Source organism: Puma concolor, unplaced genomic scaffold (genome assembly GCF_028749965.1).
Source record: "Puma concolor isolate L17-30 unplaced genomic scaffold, mPumCon1.1.hap2 unalloc_scaffold_27, whole genome shotgun sequence".
Classification (NCBI taxonomy): domain Eukaryota; kingdom Metazoa; phylum Chordata; class Mammalia; order Carnivora; family Felidae; genus Puma; species Puma concolor.
In genome coordinates this window covers 12,642-30,473 of record NW_028240233.1, presented here as the reverse complement: position 1 = coordinate 30,473, position 17,832 = coordinate 12,642, and the positions used below count along the sequence as shown (strand labels likewise).

Sequence of the window (17,832 nt, the reverse complement as noted above, 5' to 3'; positions counted from 1 at the left end):
TAGGTATTTTACCCCCTCCCCCCCTCCCCCAATGAAAACATATGCTCATACGAAGACCTGCATGTAAGTGTTTTAAGCAACTTTATTCATAAAGGCCAAAAAGCTAGAAACAACTCAAATGCCCATTAACTGATGAACGCATAAACAAACTGGTATATCCTCACAACTGCAATACTACTCGGCAATAAAAAGGAAATGAACTACTGACATGTGCAAACACATGGATGAGTCTCTGGGGTGCCTGGGTGGCTCAGTCAGATAAGTGACCGACTTTGGCTCAGGCCATGATCTCATGTTCCGCAGGTTCATGCCCTGTATTGGGCTCTGCGCTGACAGAGCCTGGAGCCTGCTTCGGGTTCTGTGTGTGTCTGTCTCTCTCTCTCTCTCTCTCTCTCTCTCTCTCTCTCTCTCTCCCCCTCTCCTGCTTATGCTCTCTGTTTCTCAAAAATAAATAAACGTTAAAAAAGTTAAAAAAACACATGGATGAATCTCAAAAGGATTATGCTGAAAGGAACCAATCACAGAAGACTGCATACTGTATGATTTCATTTATTTATTTTTTTTAATGTTCATTTATTTTTGAGAGAGAGAGAGAGAGATGGAGGGCAAATGGGGAAGGGGTAGAGAGACAGGGAGACACAGAATCCGAAGCAGGCTCCAGGCTCTGAGCTGTCAGGACAGAGTCCGATGCAGGGCTTGAACTCACGAACCGCGAGATCATGACCTGAGCTGAAGTCGGACGCTTAACTGCCCGAGCCACCCAGGTGCCCCTTGTATGATTTCATTTATAAGACACTGTGGAGAAGGCAAAACTATAGGGACAAAAATTAGGTTGGTGGTTGCCAGGGCTGGTGGTGACAAAAGGGGATTGGCTGCAAAGGCACATAGGGGCCTTTTGGGGTGACAGAATGGTCTACGTCTCAAATGTGGTGGTGCTTACATAAGTACACGTTTGTCAAAACTCATCAAACTGTACGCTTAAAAAGAGTAAATTTTATACCTCAATAAATCTGACTTAGGAAGACAATAAAACAAATCTAAATCAACAACTAAGTGAAAATACACATAAGAAAAATCAACTTACAGTGTTTCCAAATTCAAGGGTCATCATGAGGATGCTCTCAACTGTTGTAAGTGACACCTGTGTTGATCCCATGTCTCTGAAGGAGAAAGCCCAAACATGCGTGATTTGAACCCAAGGATAAAAATTCTGTACCTAAAAAGATACTTAACAACATGTGGTTACTTCAATTCTGGCTTCTTTGTCAAGTCAGCTCAAGAGTTTTCTTGCTATGGACAATAATTTCAGAAAACTCCCAATGAAGACATTTTATGTGCATCATCAAATTAATCACCTTGGTGCTCAACAGTACAATCCTTTTTACTCTTATCCTCATTTTCATTCTCAATTGCATCCACCTCTCTTGATTAGTCTTTTTTTCTTTTAATATACACCTTACTCCACTTTCCACTTTGAGATAAATGGTATTTCTACCTACATCTGCAAGTCCCATGTCTCTTATGTGTTCTTCACTACTACGCCTTCCTCTGCAGGCTATCTTGCCCATATACGTTTTTTCTTTGCTAATAATGCTTATTTCAATAACCCAGTTAAAACTTAAATTAGGACTTTTTAACCAAAACGCAAAATACTTAATCTTTTGATGACAACAAAAAAGATCAGAAATCATCTCATGAGCCATGAGATTGTTGCAATACTTACAAATATTTTAATGCTGGCAACTTAAAAAGATAGGAATCTTCAACAGCTGACAGAGGGTTACGGCTGATAATTCTGAAAAATGCAATGGAATTAAAATGATCTGCATTTCCAGTAATGACTACCATGAAAGTTTATGTTCATTTTGGGGGTATGGAACTGGAAGGTTAAAACTAATCATTTTCTGCCTTTGCCTATAAATCACCCTTAGAATCTGTAAAGCACTCTTCCTTTGGGAACTACCCAGCTCTCTGGACGATAAAGTGGAGAACAGAAAGAGAAAAAAAATTTTTTTTTTTTTTTTTTTTTTTTTTACGTGGACAGCAAAGCAAAGATATGCCAAAGAACTTTTTGGGCTGAAAACCCTAGAAGTGACTATGCTGGTAGGAAGCCCAGGCTCTGTAGGAAATACTGTTTCTAGTGTCCTCTATAATTCTAGGTGCTTTTCCTTTATCTCTAGAAATGTAAAAAATTCCACAGTTTAAAACACCCGGTTAAAGACAAAAATAGGACCAATTCCTCAGTTTGGGGGCTAAAGACAAAGGGATTAATCTAAGAGGAAATGGTGAAAGCTATACCCCCACCATTTGTATTCATTCTCCTATGACAGCCTTTGTTAGGTGGCATATGATCCCGTTTCCTTATCCATCTGCTGGACTGCCAGCTCCCTGAGGGCAGGGACCATACTCTATTGTCATTTTTGTCCCTGTGCCTGACAGAGTGCTTGTTATTTACTAGTTACTTAGTGAAGGCTTGTTGAATAAATAACATTTTGTCACTGCTTGACACAAGTTTTTATTCCAAAATGCTGAGTAGATTTTCTTCTCAGTTCTTTACAGCAAAAATAAAGTGAAGGAAACAGGAAGAAAGAAAAGAAAATCTGCCTTTAGGTTGACTCTGCTCAAGAATCATCACTGTACTTTTGCAAAATTATAAGGATAATCATCACAACCGATACTATTGAGCTATGGGGCATCTGTGATCAGCATTTCACATTTAAACCTCACAATAACCTTATGTGATAGACACATCATTACCCCATTTTACAAGTGAGGAAACTGAAGTACAGAGAGGTTGTATAATTTGTCCCAGTTTGTCAAGCCAGTCAAGAAGCAGAGATGGAATCTGAACTCAGTTCTGACTCCAAAGCCTGTATTTAAATTGTATGAAAAAAAGGGGGTTTAAAATAGCCGTTACCTTAAACTTAACTTTGAGAGCATTAAATATAGAAACACTTTGCTGAACTTCATCTCTCCATCTGGGAGAGCTTCTCTAAGAATTACATTTTCTACTTTTATTCCTTTCCTCTAATCATCTCCCATGATTAAGTATTTAATTAGCCTGTGATCATTGAGACTTTAGAGATTTCATTTCTTATTTTTTTATTCTATTTTTTGAGAGAGAGAGTACAAGAGTATGAGTGCAGGAGAGGCAGAGGAAGAGAGAGAGAGAGAATCCCAAGCAGGCTCCATGCCCAGTGCAGAGCCTGACATGGGGCTTGATCCCATGACCGCAAGATCATGACCTGAGCCGAAATCAAGAGTCAGGCAGTTAACTGAGCCACCCAGGTGCCCTGAGACTTTAGAGATTTTAAAGCCCTGTTACAGGTGAATCAGTGAAAATGAGAAAGGAAGGACGTCTGAAAATTCATCCTTCCGTAAAAGCAACAACAACAACAACAACAACAACTAGCAAAAATGGTCAAAATCAACTTTCTCAGAACTTTGGAAATTTTAACCAATGGGCTTGCAGCAACCCGGAGAGCATGTATTAAAGAAAAAATTACTAATTTCTATAAGAACAGTGAGCTCTGTTGTTTTAACTTGTCCTCAACCTCTGCTCTCCATCCTGATGATAGCCTTAAAAATTGCCCGCATCCCAGGGGAACAAAATGGAGCTGAAGTTCCTTAAAGCCTCATTCCCAAAGAACAAACTGTCATTGTTTTACCTGTCTAGTGGGGTCCCTAAAAAACTTCACTTGAAAGCCTTGCCCTTGACCTCACTGAGAACTGCACAGTGCTAAAATAGCCTCTTCCCAAGGGGCATTTTTTTGAAAACAATTATAGATAAATGTTTTAATCTGGCAGCTATGTGAGGCAATTGATCACAAGACAAAAAATAGCCTAAACAAAAAGCCTAAAAGGGAAAAGCTGAGAAATGAGATGTCCATAGGGACTTTGAAATGCTCCAACATCTTCCTGGGTAACTAGAAGACCACAAGACATATTCCTGGGAATGTAGAAAAAAAACCTTAGCACTAATAAATGAGTTCAGCAAGGTTACAGGACACAAGATCGATATGTAAAAATTAGCTTTATTTCTATACATCAGCAATGACTATTCCAAAAATGAAATTAAGAAAACAATTCCATGTATAACAGTACTCAAAAGAATAAAATACTTAGGAAAACATTTAACCAAAGAAGTGCAAGAATCACACTAAAAACCACAAAACGTTGTTGAAAGAAATTAAAGAAGATTGAAATAAATGTAAAGATATGCCATGTTCACGGATCAGAGGAAAATATTGTTAAAATGGCACTATACCCCAGATTGAACTGTGGTTTCAGTATAATCCCTATCAAAACCCCAACTGACTTCTTTCCAAATATTGGCAAGCTAATTCTAAAATCTGTATGTCAATTCAAGGGACCGAGAATAGCCCAAAATGATCTTTAAAAAAAAAAAAAGTTTATCTATTCATTTTGAGAGACAGCGAGCATACACACCCGTGCAGAAGAGCAAACATGAGCGAGTGTGAGTGGGGAAAAGTGTGAGCAGGGGAGGGGCAGAGGGAGAAAGAGAGGGAGCATCCCAAGCAGGCTCCATGCTGTCAGTGCAGATGGCAACACGGGGTTCCATCTCACAAACCGTGAGGTCATGACCTGAGCTGAAATCAAGAGCCGGCCACTTAACCAACTGAGCTACCCAGGGGCTCCAAAACGATTTTGACAAAGAACAACCAAATGGGGAGACTCACACGCCCTGGTTTCAAAACCTACTTCAAAACTACAGTAATCACGGTGTGGTACTGGCATAAGAACAGACATGTAAGCTGATGGAACAGAACTGACAGTCCAGGAATAAATCCTCACATTTATGGCCCACTGATTTTCAACAAGGGTGCCAACACCATTCAATGTGGGAAGACTAGTGTTTTCAAATGATGCTGGGACAACCGTATATCCCCATACAAAATAATGGAGTTGGATTCCTACACTTCACACCATATATAAATATTAACTCAAAATGAGTCAAAGACCTAAATGGAAGAGCTCAAGCTATAAAACTCTCAGGAGAGAAATCTTTATGACCTTGGATTTAGGCAACAGTTTCTTAGACATGACACAAAAAGCACAACAAACCAAAGGAAAAATAGGTAAGCTGGACTTTATTTAAAAATAAAAAAACAACCCAAAACTATCATATGTCTGATACAAGTCTAGTATCCAGAATATCCAGAATATATAAAGAACTCTTAAAACTCAGGAAAAAGACAAATAATCTAATGTTTAAATGGGTAAAGGATTTGAAGAGACATTTCGCCAAAGAAAATACATGAATGGCCAATAAGCACATGAAAAGATGCTCAATGTCTTAGGTCATTAGGGAAATAGAAATCAAAGCTACAATGAGATACTACTCTACACTCACTAAGATGGCTATGATCGAACAGAGAGACAATGATAAGTGGTAGCAAGATTTGGGGAAACCAGAATCTTCATACATTGGTGGGAATGTAAGATGGTGCAGTCACTGTGGAAAACAGTTTGGCAGTTCCTCAAAAGGGTTAAATATAGAGTTACTACATGACCCAGCAATTCCACTCTTAGGTACGTACCCAAGAGAATTAAAAACATATGACCACACAAAAACTTGCACATGAATACTCATAGCAGCATTATTCATAAGAGCCAAAAAGTCAAAATAATCCAAATGTCCAATAACTCATGAATGGATGAACAAAATGTGATTGGAGCACCTGGGTGGCTCAGTCGGTTAAGCATCTGACTTTGGCTCAGGTCGTCATCTCACAGTTCATGAGTTCGAGCTCTACATCAGGCTCTGTGGTTTTGGATCCTCTGTCCCCCTCTCCCTCTGCCCCTTCCCCGCTTGTGTGGGCGCTCTCTTTCAAAAATAAATAAACATTAAAAAAAAGAATGAAGTACTGAAACATGCTACAACCGGATAAATCTTGAAGCCAACAAGCTATGTGAAAGAAACTAGACACACATTTCGATGAAATGTCCAGAATAGGCAAATCCATAGGGGCAGAAGGTAAATTAGTTGTTGCCAGGGGCCTGGGGGGAGGGGAGAATGGGGAGTAAAGGCTGATGGGTATGGTATTTCTTTTGAGGGGGGTGATGACAATGTTCTGGAATTAGCAGTGATTACTGTCTATCAAAGTATACCATTGCACTATATACTTTATAACGTTGCATATTCTATTATGCATATTCTATATCTCAATTTGAAAAAAAAAAAAAAAAAAAGAACCACGTTGTGATAAATAGAGAACCAGTTGCCAGAAGATAAACATGTTAGTAGGTGGAGAAAAGGGGAGCGAAGATTCAAACTCTTCCACAACGGAGGTCAGAGGGAGTTAGCGGTGCGGCTGGGAGCCATGCGTTTTTGTTCCTGCCTTGGAAACTCCCCTATTCTTCCTATTCCAGCCCATTCTTCTACGTTTTTTCAGGCCCATTAACATGTCGGGTTTGTGTAACACTAGTTAATATCCAGTCAGACAATGTTATGAAGAGAAAGAACGTGAGTGTCACATGTCTGGTTAAACACAGTTCCTCAACCTTGAGGCTCTGAATGTCCTTTGGCTTTGAAACAATAACAATGGCATTCATACCTACAAGCTTACTGGTGGGCTCTGTGCAAGTAAGCTCTTCCACGTGTGTGTCTTCCCCTGCCCACTGCTCCCCTCCCCCCTCCACCCCGCGCCCACCCCCGGCTCCCTATTAAGAAAGACTATGAAGAGTTATGCAGCCAAAACAATTTAGTAGTTCGTTATCCTTCCCCCCAACTATCTCAGTGCTCTACCCCCACTGTCCCCCCCTCTTTCCTGGTAGCTCACCCATGGCCTTATACCCATCGGCTCAGTGCTTCCTCTTACCCAGGCAGCCCTCCTGCTGAGATGAATGCCCCGTGTTTATCTGTAGTGAAAACAAAATACAGGCCACTCCAAATTATCCTATTTCCTCCTGTCTTTAGTGCTGCCTTTTCTTCATGGAGCTATTGTGCCTGAGCCAAGGGGAGAATGAGAACTGACCCGACAGGTTACCTCTGCTGGACCGACAGCAATTGTTTTTCCACAGACTGCGATACGAACGAACGGTGGACATTGCACTAGAGATCATCTCCATTTCCGTTCAATTCCCTCATCTTACAGATAAAAGGTGTGCTGACTCAGTCTATTGGCTTTTGGATATTCGTGGGCTTATCTTTATGGGAGTCAAACATAACAACAGTTATCCTCAAAGACTGTCTCATAATCAAAGTTGAAGAAATACTGTTCTAGATATTCTTTTGTTTTTTAAAAAACTGTATCTTATTTGAAGAGGAAAACTCAAGTATTTTTGCAAAAGCTTTCTGTTGCAGAGCAACGGGACAGACTAAAGGTAGCTCACAAAATAAGGGAACATTTCTTACGTGTTATTTTTTTTTTCTCCAAATTCTTCTACAGAGGTCCAGACAGATGGGCTACGTTTCCTTTCTATTAACTGAGGAGACAGAGAAGACTTGAGGACTGAAGCTTGTCACCACTGTCCTGAATGTACTGAAATCCTAACAGCTTTAGCTGAAAAAATGTCCAAAGCAGGCAGTGAAAATAAATTTCAAATAGGACAAACTCCAAACTCTCTACGCTGGAATCCCAAGGCATGGAGGGAAAACTGGCTCGTTGGAGGAAAGCAGTTGAAGAGATAAGTGGAGTGATCTAGACCCTATTCCAGTCTGTTTGAAGTACCTGGGGATAGAATAACCCCTTTCCTTTATTCATCTACATAGGTCCATGAGCCATGAGAACGTGACTCCCCATGGGAAGCTCCTCAATGCAAGACATCTAAGGGCATCACGTAAATCCTTTCTCAGGGGTTGGGCGGGGGGAGGGGCGAAGCCTAAAGAATCTGAAATGGTGAGCCTATGTTTTAATTAAAGTTCTGAGAATAGCCTTGAAGAGGAGTTTCTGGCAGTGAGGACCAGCCCAAGAAGCAAGGGCCCTGGAATCAGGCAGACCTAGGTCTGAATTCTGGCTGTCACTTCCTGGTGAAGGGACTTAAGTAACGAACGTCTCCGAGTCCTTTTAGCAGCATTTACCTCATAAGGCAACTTGAGGATTAAAGGAAAGAGCATGTGCAAAGCACCTAGCATAAGGCTGGGCACAGAGTGGGTGCCTAGCAGTGACGATGTGATAGTTGCACCAGGCGGTGAGCAGGAAGCCTGGGGATGCCCATAGGTGGCATGGCCAGGAACTCCAGAAGCATAGGGAAAAGGAGCTCCCTGCTCGAAAGGTCCTATTCCAGTGAGAAGCTGACTCCAAGGGACGACGCCCAAAAGGCCAGTTGTCATTCAGGTCCTACCTAGTGCCAGGGAATGCGGAATTGTATTACTCGCGAAGCTTCTGAAGTGGTTCTGTCACTTATTGACAGTGTGAACCTAGGCAAGTCACCCGATGTCTCTGAGTTTCAAGTTCCTCATCCCCAAAATGAGGATAATACTACCTGTGTCACAAGAGTTGCTGGAAAGACGAAAATGAAGTGCCGTGTGAGGGGCCACGTCCGGAGCACTTCCCACGTGCCAGGCTCTATTCTAAGAGTTTAAGACACATTGTCTTACTTGCAGCACAAGCGAAAGGTCTTAGCATAGTGCCGGAGCGCAGTAAATACCTAATAGAGGTCGGTATTAAAGAAATGATATGGGGCGGAGGAGCAACTACCATGCTTCCCAGAGAAAGAAGATGCCTTGGTATATACGTGGGAAGACTCAGATGCAGCTGGGAGAAGAAAAGTAATAGTTGGGTATGACTATGGCAAAGCTTTTGAACTACCACACACGGAAAATAATAAAAGTTACCCTAAATCACCCCAAAAGGACAGCCCTGAGTTGTTATCTTCATCCTTAACGTTTATGCCTTTCTGAATCTGAGAAGAAGCTGCCAGGATTTCCAGTACATACCAAAAAGCGATGACAATATCCTGAAGTGTGTCAACTTTTGTGGGCACACAGCTGTCTAAAAGGAAGCAGATGCCGGTTGACTGGGGGAGCGTTAGGGCGTGTCTGTGACTGGGGCTCGAGTTTGCCTTCAGAGGGTGGCCACACCTACCTCAATGATATTCTCAACAATAATTCAACAGGGGCAAGGCTTAGATTTTCCTTATTCTCCCTTAGAGCTTATGTTCTTGGCACAATACGGATGCGCCACAGACGAGCCAGCATGTGAATGTGCTCTATCCCGATAAGGTACAGCCTTTCTACATCGTAGAGTCCTTCAGCTTCTAAAATCATGGAGCTCGTACTGTTAGAACCAATGAAGTGAATTTTTTAAAATAAGCCACCAGTCTGGACCTGTGTAGGTGAATGAAGGAGAAGCACTTTAAAGTCAGGAAAAAAAAAAAAAACTATACTTAACATTTAGGATTATCAACCACTGTTGGTTTTCCATAATATATTTCATTCCTGATTTCATCTGAAAGAAACAGGATTATTACTACCATTCAAAAAGTGGTACCTTATTAATAAACTCTTGGCATGGCTTTGAGGTGGATTTCAGATTCAAAATAGACTTTACCACACCGCTAACGTGTTCACTCAGTGTTTATCAATAACTTAAGAGGCTTCATTCAAAAAACTTACTGAGATATAATTACCTGAAACCCAGGGGTGAATCAAGGCCTTGTAGGGTCTGAACCTCATCTACTTTGGGAAATCCTGCCTCATCAAAACATGCAAAATTATGCGTACAGGAATTGCGAGGGTCCCTCCCAAGACTTTGGAAGGGGCCTATGTAAGTGAGGAGACCTGAAGTTTAAGCTCCAGTCAGTTCAAGATAAATCCACCTCAGCTGGGGCCCAAAAGGTTTACAAGCTTATTTAATGCTGGAGAAAATACTGTTTCAACTTATAAACACCCCAGTAATAAGTCACATAGGTAATAACGTGACTGAATTCACGGGATGGCATCTCCCCTGCGCACGCTCTCTTTCTCTCAGAATAAATAAATAAACGTTAAAAAGAAAAAAGAAAAGAAAAGTTTGGCCCCAAACAAGGAGCCCAACCTCCAATACACACTTACTGTACTGTGATAATGTTTTGGAAGTTAACTGTGAATTCGTTTTAGTAGTACAGCTCTATTCAAACCACATTGAAAGGGCGGGCCTACACCGGCCGACTCCATCTTGTTCTGTGTCCTTCACCTTGACCACACCTCCTCCCCTTGAGTAACCCCCCCCCAACTGCCTAACAGGACTCTTCCCCAGGACCCTTCCCCAGCCAATCAGCTGAGGCCGCAGCCATTACCTCACCAACTGCCACTAGGCACCAGTAAAACCTTTGTCCTTTTGAAACTGGCTCTCTCTCCCGGGTATCTCACAGCTTCGACAGTGCAGGTAGGGGATTGAGCTCGAGCTAGCTCCAATAAAGGCTCTTTTGCTTTTACACCGGACTCGGCTCCCTGGCGGTATTTGGGGATCACGAATTCTGGGCATAACACACATGGCATGAGTATTAATTTATTCTCAATACCAGCTAGCTCTGGTTCTTTAATTACCTTTCTCTGTCATGTAAGATTGATGAGGGAGCATGGGGCAAGTTGAGGGCAAAATACAAATTAGCACATGCCCCCGCCCCAGGTGGGATATGTGTCATTCTGGCTGCTGGAGGACAAAGGAAAGGAAAGAAAACAAATGGTTAACTGATAGAGATCTCAGTCGGGCAAGACAGGGGTTTCCATCAGTTTACAAATATCTTAGTAAATTACAAGAAAAAGGCCATCTTTTTCTCCTTTTTCCAGTATGAAAGATTCTTGGGGACAGTCCCTGTATATTCTTTGTACCCCCGGTACTTAGTACATTGTCGACATAGAGTGCGCGTGGCACGGATTGTTTTTCAATGAATTCATTCATTGTTATCAACGGATTCCACCCTATTTTGTCCTGTATTGCCTACATAACTATGAAATTCAGATTCTTAGAAGAGACTCTTGGTGTTATAAGATGCTTAGTAGAGGTGGTGACTTTTAAGACATTATATTGACACCACTAAAACCTCTTGGTGGAGAAACTCAATGAGCCCGTTCTCTGGCATGCTGGCAAAACAAAAAACTGACCCTCAGTATTCTTTCCCCAAGTTAGGCATCAGCAAATTAATGAGAGAGGAGGCCCCTGCTCTTGGGCACCCGCAGGAACTTACTCCAGCTCCAGACACACCGTAAACACTTTCATCTAACGGAAGATAAGCTGTGAAATCGGATTTCTGAACCACAAGACAGTGAGCCAGTCTTTTCCAGCGTCTGCTTTAGTGGAGGGTCTTCAACCTTGAGTCTCAACATCCCCCTCAGGCCACTGAACATGCCCAGTATGATTTGCTTTTTGACAGAGAAATCACAGAATGTCCCTGCTGAAAGGGAGTCACACACTTCTTAACTGAAGAGTGGTCAGGAAAGAAAGCACATGGAGAGCAGTGCCCTGTGGCAGGTGTTCAGGAGTTCTTGCTGCTTTCCTGATGGCTGAGGAAGCACCCACACCTTTTGCTGCCTGGAGAACTCTGTGCTAAACTTAGTTCTTCGCAGTTCTCTTTTGCACAGGAAACTTGCACGTGAGCCAGAATCAAAGTTAAATTCAGAAGTGGATTTCAAGGACCACGCACACCTTGGGGAAGCATCACTGTCACGAATTCCCATGATAATACTGACTTGGGTGTTACTTGCTTGGGGCCTTCACTGCCCACACAAAGCTGGGTACGAGGGAGGGCAGAGAGTGCCATTTAGGAGTTAAGACAAGTCTCTTGGCCTCTTTGTACCTTAGTTTCCTCATTTGAAAAAAAAAATGGATTTTAAGACCTACTTTCCAGAATTCATACTGGGTTTATTAACACACACCTAACCAATCACTGTATGATATTTTTACATGTAGTTTTTTTTGGTTTTTTTTTTTACATGTATTCATTTTCTGTTTCACTTACAGCTTGTGTAAAAACTGCATTCCATGCCAGGCCTGAAATGTTCCAAAGTTCAGTTTGGTGAGTAAATTGCAACCAAGATTTCTACACACACCAAAAAAAAAAAAAAAAAAAAAAAAAAAACCAAAACAAAACAAAACAACAACAAAAAAAAACAAGACACAAACGAAGAAGAAAAACAAGATATTTTCAGAATATTTATCCTTTGGCAGTGATTCTAATTTATAGATAACGAAACATAACCACAATACAATCTCCATACACTAAAGAAATCTCACTATGAAAGATGCTTGCCTTTTAAAAAAAATATTTGCATGAAAGATTTATACTTTCATGTTTATACATGTGGTGCATTAGATACAAATCAGTAAATGCTCAATAAATACTTGTGTTAAGTAAGTATTTTTTTCTAGAGAAGTAAGTTTATTTCTCTAGAAAAATGTTTCACAACTTTAGCACTGTTGAGATTTATGGTTGGATAATCTTTGTTATGGGGGGGGGGTGCTGCCCTGTGAACTGTAGGGTGTGACAGCAGCCCTGGCCTCCACCCACTAGATGCCAGCAGCACATCTACAGTCTGACAATCAAAAATGTCTCTAGACACTACCAAGTGTCACCTGGACGCAAAAGCACCCTGGCAGAGAACTGCTGCTCTAGAACGATTCACTCTGATCTCTATAATAACTCTCACACCAAACTTTGCCACAGACAAAAAAGATTTGCTACATAATTTTAGTAGCTTTCGACTAATAAAGTTTCATTCATTCAAAATGAATAACAAAGAGGTTTACAATTAAGTTTAATAAAAATTCCAAATACAATGAAATTATATTTGTAACTTACATAAACTGCAAAAAAGGTAGGGATTCAAATATACGTCTTTCAATAGATTGTATTTTATTGCAGGATAAATCTCTAGGAAAAGGAAAAGGAAAATATTGCCTCAATTAGCTCTAAGCTATCTAATTAGTAGGATGATAGTATTGAATAAGTAGCTTTTGGCTAAACTCTGAGTATTAGGAATTGTTATTTGAACCTTCCAGAGCCCCTAACCCTGCCCTCACCTTTCTTAAGAGTCTCACCTTTGTGATCTTCATACATAAAACATACAACTATAGATCTTGATAGATCTTGGAAGTAATCTTTCCTGAGAGCAGAAGAATTGATTAAATGACTTTCTGTGGCCTCATCAATTTCTAAATTATGAGCTCAAAGTTGTGATCTCCACATATAATTTCTAATATTAAAAGGGATATTCTCACATTAGCACACCTTCCTGGTTTAGTTGTATTTCTCGACACCAAGTCAATACCAGAAGAGATAAAAGATACCTTTTCATTTAACTTGAAAAGAAGTTACTCCTCTAATCAATACCTAACTTTGAACGAACTCAGAATTATATTATCATATTAATAGAAATTTATTTTTGGTTGTACATTGCCTAAACGCTCTATGAATTTATCAACTGCTTCAGTTGCAAGTGGGGCCAACAAAAAAACAACATGGTACTGGATTTTTATTTGGAAACACCCATTCTTGATTATAGTTGACCCTCTTATTTCCATTGATTTCAGCCGAGTCCCTCACTTTCCACCTACATGGGTACCACCATCTTCTGACTGGCATTGTCATCTCTGGTCTCTCCCATTCTAATCTATACTGCACACAGTCACCAGATTAATTCTCCAGGAGTGGTTCTCAAATATCAGAGTCACTTGGGAACTTACTCAAGATGCAAATTCTCAGCTCTACTCCGGACTGAGTGAATCAGGAACTGTGGAGGTGGAACCTGTGTTCTGACAAGGCCTCCAAGTGACCCTGGTGCAGTCTAAAGTTTGTCCTAGAGCACTGCTGTGATAACACGGTAGCTTGGCATATTATCCAAGGCCTTCAAAATCCTAAATCTGGCTCTAGTTTCCTACTCTACAGATACCAAAGAAATTTCTCCTGCATTTTGCCTTTCACTCACTCTATTTTGCAAGCATATTCTTCCCAAGATGTCTATCCGATGACACGTCATAGCCATTCAAGGTTCTGTTCAAACAGCATTTCTCTAGTAACTTCCCTGATCCAACTTGAAGTCTTCCCCCCTCTTCTATGTTCCAAAAACAACTTATACTTCTCATTGCCCAAATCCATTTCTTCCCCTCCCCCTCTCCTCCTCCTCCTTCTTCTCCTTCTTTGAATTTTTTAAAGTAGACTCCACGCCCAACCTGGGGCTTGAACTCACGACCCTGAGATCAAGAGTCGCATGCTCTACTGACTCAGCCGGTCAGGTGCCCCAATTTCTTCTTAATATAGTTATTCTGGCATTCCATTTCCTCTGGGCATAAACTCCATGAAAGTATGGACTAGTCTTGCTCATCTGCGTTGTCTACTGTGTTTAAAACTGATGCATGGACAAAGAACAAACTCAAATATTTATAAAATAAATTAACAGCTGGGTAGTGAGTAGAAGGAGCAAAATGACTGAAAAGAAATGTGGTTTTATGACTTTGTGGCTCCCGCTTCTGCACTCTGTCAGTGCTTCATCATCCATTTAGTGCTTATGCGTTATGGTTTAAGCTTCTGTTTATTTTCCCTGTGAAATCATGAGTTCCTACAAGGGTGGGAAGCCTGTCTTAACCATCTGCGTGCCTATGGTACTGGGCATAGGGCCTGTCACATTCTTTTTTAGGTTTTGATTCACATTTTTTTTTGAATGAATGAATGAGAACACTTCACCTAACATGAAATAATTGGCTTACAAAGTACCTCATAGTAGAAATAATGAAAGGCCCAATCCATTGCGCAGTTTGTCTCTTTTGTTTTTCTCCAAACTGTGTTTGTAACGTTTGGAGCCCAGATGGCAGAGGTAGCCAAGAAGACCAATACAAAGTGGTTGTCCCCTAAGACTTGGAAGGTTTGATAATTTGAAGGACTATTTTTAGTGTCATATGAGATTCCTTTTACTCACTACCCTTAAGCCTTCTACATTTGCAAGAAGAATCTATTTTCTAAAGCACATCATTAATAAGGATTAATGAGGGGCGCCTGGATGGCTTAGTCGATTGAGCATCTGACTTCGTTCGGTTCAGGTCATGATCTCACTGTTCATGAATTCGAGCCCCGCATCGGGTTCTGGGCCAACAGCTCAGAGACTGAAGCCCGCTTCGGATTCTGTGTCTCCCTCTCTCTCTGAGCCTACCCTGCTCATACTCTGTCTCTCTCATACTCTGTCTCTCTCTCTCTCTCTCTCTCTCAAAAATAAATAAACATTAAAAAATTTTTAAAAAAAGGATTAATGAAATACACAGCTTTGGATGGCATGGGCAAAGAATAAACACTGAACCTCCATAGCAAAGAACATTAGTATCTCTGTATGTCTAATGTACAGAGATATATGCAAACATTTCTTCCTTGACAATGAGGCTGGAGAGATGTTTATTCTGTAATTAGCAAAGTTAGAGGCATTTCTGATGTTTGTTTAGTGTAAACATTTCTAACTATACCACTTAACCATCATTATATTTTTAAAGATTTCATTTTTTTTAAGTAATCTCTATACCTAACATGGGGCTCTAACCTACAACCTCGAGATCAAGAGTTGCAGACTCTAATGACTGAGACAGCCACGTGCCCTTTAGCCATCTTTTTTTTAATGTTTATTTATTTTTGAGAGAGACAGAGACAGAGCATGAGTGGGGGAGGGGCAGAGAGAGAGGGAGACAGAATCTGAAACAGGCTCCGGGCTCTGAGCTGTCAGCACAGAGCCCGACACGGGGCTCGAACCCACAAACTGTGAGATCACGACCTGAGTCAAAGTCAGACACCCAACCAACTGAGCCACCCAGGAGCCCCAACCCCTTAACCATCATTTTAAACATCTATTTTTATGGTGGCATAAGCATTTCCACACCGATCACAGGAATCTGCTCCTGAAGCCAAGAGCACACTGTATGTTAGCTAACTTAACAATAAATTACATAAAAAATAATAATAAAAAAATAAACTAATAAAATTTCCCACACTGAAATCCCTAATCTGTTCTCTTGATAATTTAATATGTACTTGGTAATACTGCTTACATAATTCACCTGCTTAAATATTTCATATTTAAATATTTCATTTAGATTAAATTATTTAAAAATTCTGGGTTAATGGCATTCAAATTAATGTAAGTGTTCTATATTTTCTTGTCTTGTAGGTGACAATTTGAGGTTAACTTCAATTCCTCTCATTTTACTAAGCCAACTTTTTCAAACCTTTTCTGTAAAGGCCACACAGTAAATATTTTAGGCTTTGCAGGCCATATACGGTCTCTGTCACATATTCTCTGTTTCTCTCTCTTCTTTTCTCTTTTACAGCCCTTTAAGAACATGAAAATCATTCTGAACTCATAGGTTGTATCAAGACAGACCATACACAGGATTTGATCCATGGGCCATAAATAATAAATATAAATAAAGGCAGATGGTATATGAACACTTACATAACAAGGTTCATATGGGTGTCCATAATTGCTCAGACCTCATTACCCCTTTTCCTCTACAACTGAAGGGCTTTTTCCTAGATCTTGTCTATAAAATTAAAAAGTTGAAAACGCATAGGAGGTATTTAATGCTAGAGATGGGCTGGGTCCCCACAGACTTACAGAGTTATACAATTTAATAGAGAGAGTTACAGAATTCTACTGTTAGAAGAAATTGTTGCAATTATCTAATTTGAACCCTGTATTTTTTAATAAATAATATAACTAAAAACTCATAATAAATGATGAACTGATTAACTTACAAATACTGGAGGGATAGCAGGCCTTCAAATGTGTCTTTACGTAATTCGGTCAGATAATTTTCACTGAGAATTCTGCAAAATGAAAAGGTCATTTCTGGGTCAAAATGCAAAATAACTACAACTATTTGCTACACAGGACCGCTAGATGTGAGAGAAACCTGGGTAATGGTGCCACCAAATACACTAATTCTTATTTAATGTAGGGATGGCGACCTCTGCTGTTTGATTCAAATATTTTCTTCTCACATACTCCTTTGTCTCTCTCTCTCTCTCTCTCTCTCTCTCTCTCTCACACACACACACACACACACACACACACACACACCCCTATCCACTCTTCACACCAAAATGTACATTTAATGCCTACTCTCTGGATCACAAAATCTCTGTTAGAATCCAGCCCTGAGTGGCAAAAACATGGACAGAACTGCCACTTCCTCCTCTCTTTTCCCAAATTTTATTGTGGAAGCCCTATTTATAACCATATCAGTGCTACGAGTAAAGCCATCTAATTTTTTTCCCCAACCAAAAAGTATCTGTGAGAACTAAAAATGTGCATAAAATGCACATAACATAAATGCTCAGTTTAATATGTATAGAGTAAATACCCGTGTAACGCTATTTGTTCTTTCTACTGTTGGTGGATACTAGATTTTTCTAATTTTTAGTTATTATAAACAGTGCTGCTTTGAACATTTTTCTGTTTATATCCTAGTACACATTTGCCTAAGTTTCTCCAGGATTTAACAGGGGTACAAAATTGCCTTCCTAAGAGGTTGTGCTATTTCAAGCTGGCAGATTGAAACATGCCAGGTCTCTACCAAACTCCAAACTCCACCAAAGTCCCTAAGAATGATTAGAAAAGATACAATTAGAAAATCCACAACCTTAGCTCAAAGCCAAGGGAGTAGCTCTACAAACACTCCCCACCAGAAATGCCTTGGAGCCACCTACAGGGTGATTAGCTGGGATACTGCAGTAGGACCAAGGACAGCACATCAACCCCACATCCTTCCTCCTGGGATCTGGCAGCAAAGGGTGTTTTCTTCCAGGCAGGAGCCATTGGTGTTAGAAGGGGGCAGGGTCCCAGAACCCTGGAGGAAGGGTCTACACTCTGACTAGCCATTAGAAGTCACCTCCCACCTCTTCTTTAACTCT

General features: G+C 40.6%; 1 protein-coding gene and 2 long non-coding RNA genes across 3 annotated transcripts in view; 1 reads left to right on the top strand and 2 right to left on the bottom strand.

Annotated features, from left to right (window-relative positions):
* Positions 1-17,832, bottom strand: part of LOC147571431 (leucine-rich repeat-containing protein 37A2-like) — a 32,870-nt gene that overhangs the window by 13,130 nt on the left and 1,908 nt on the right. Inside the window, exons 2-4 of the mRNA XM_086696367.1 lie at positions 16,675-16,746; positions 1,724-1,795; positions 1,085-1,160 (exon numbers count right to left, since the gene is read on the bottom strand). Coding sequence (XP_086552493.1) covers positions 1,085-1,156 — 72 coding nt within the window. The 5' untranslated portion in view covers positions 1,157-1,160; positions 1,724-1,795; positions 16,675-16,746. The remainder of the gene's footprint in view (positions 1-1,084; positions 1,161-1,723; positions 1,796-16,674; positions 16,747-17,832) is intronic.
* Positions 4,015-6,652, bottom strand: LOC147571433 (uncharacterized). Its single transcript, XR_015247377.1, has 2 exons — positions 4,900-6,652; positions 4,015-4,278 (listed from the first exon to the last, which is right to left on the bottom strand). It is a non-coding gene; the product is annotated as an uncharacterized LOC147571433 (long non-coding RNA).
* LOC147571432 (uncharacterized) lies at positions 6,954-8,817 on the top strand. The gene is made up of 2 exons (XR_015247375.1): positions 6,954-7,125; positions 7,413-8,817. It is a non-coding gene; the product is annotated as an uncharacterized LOC147571432 (long non-coding RNA).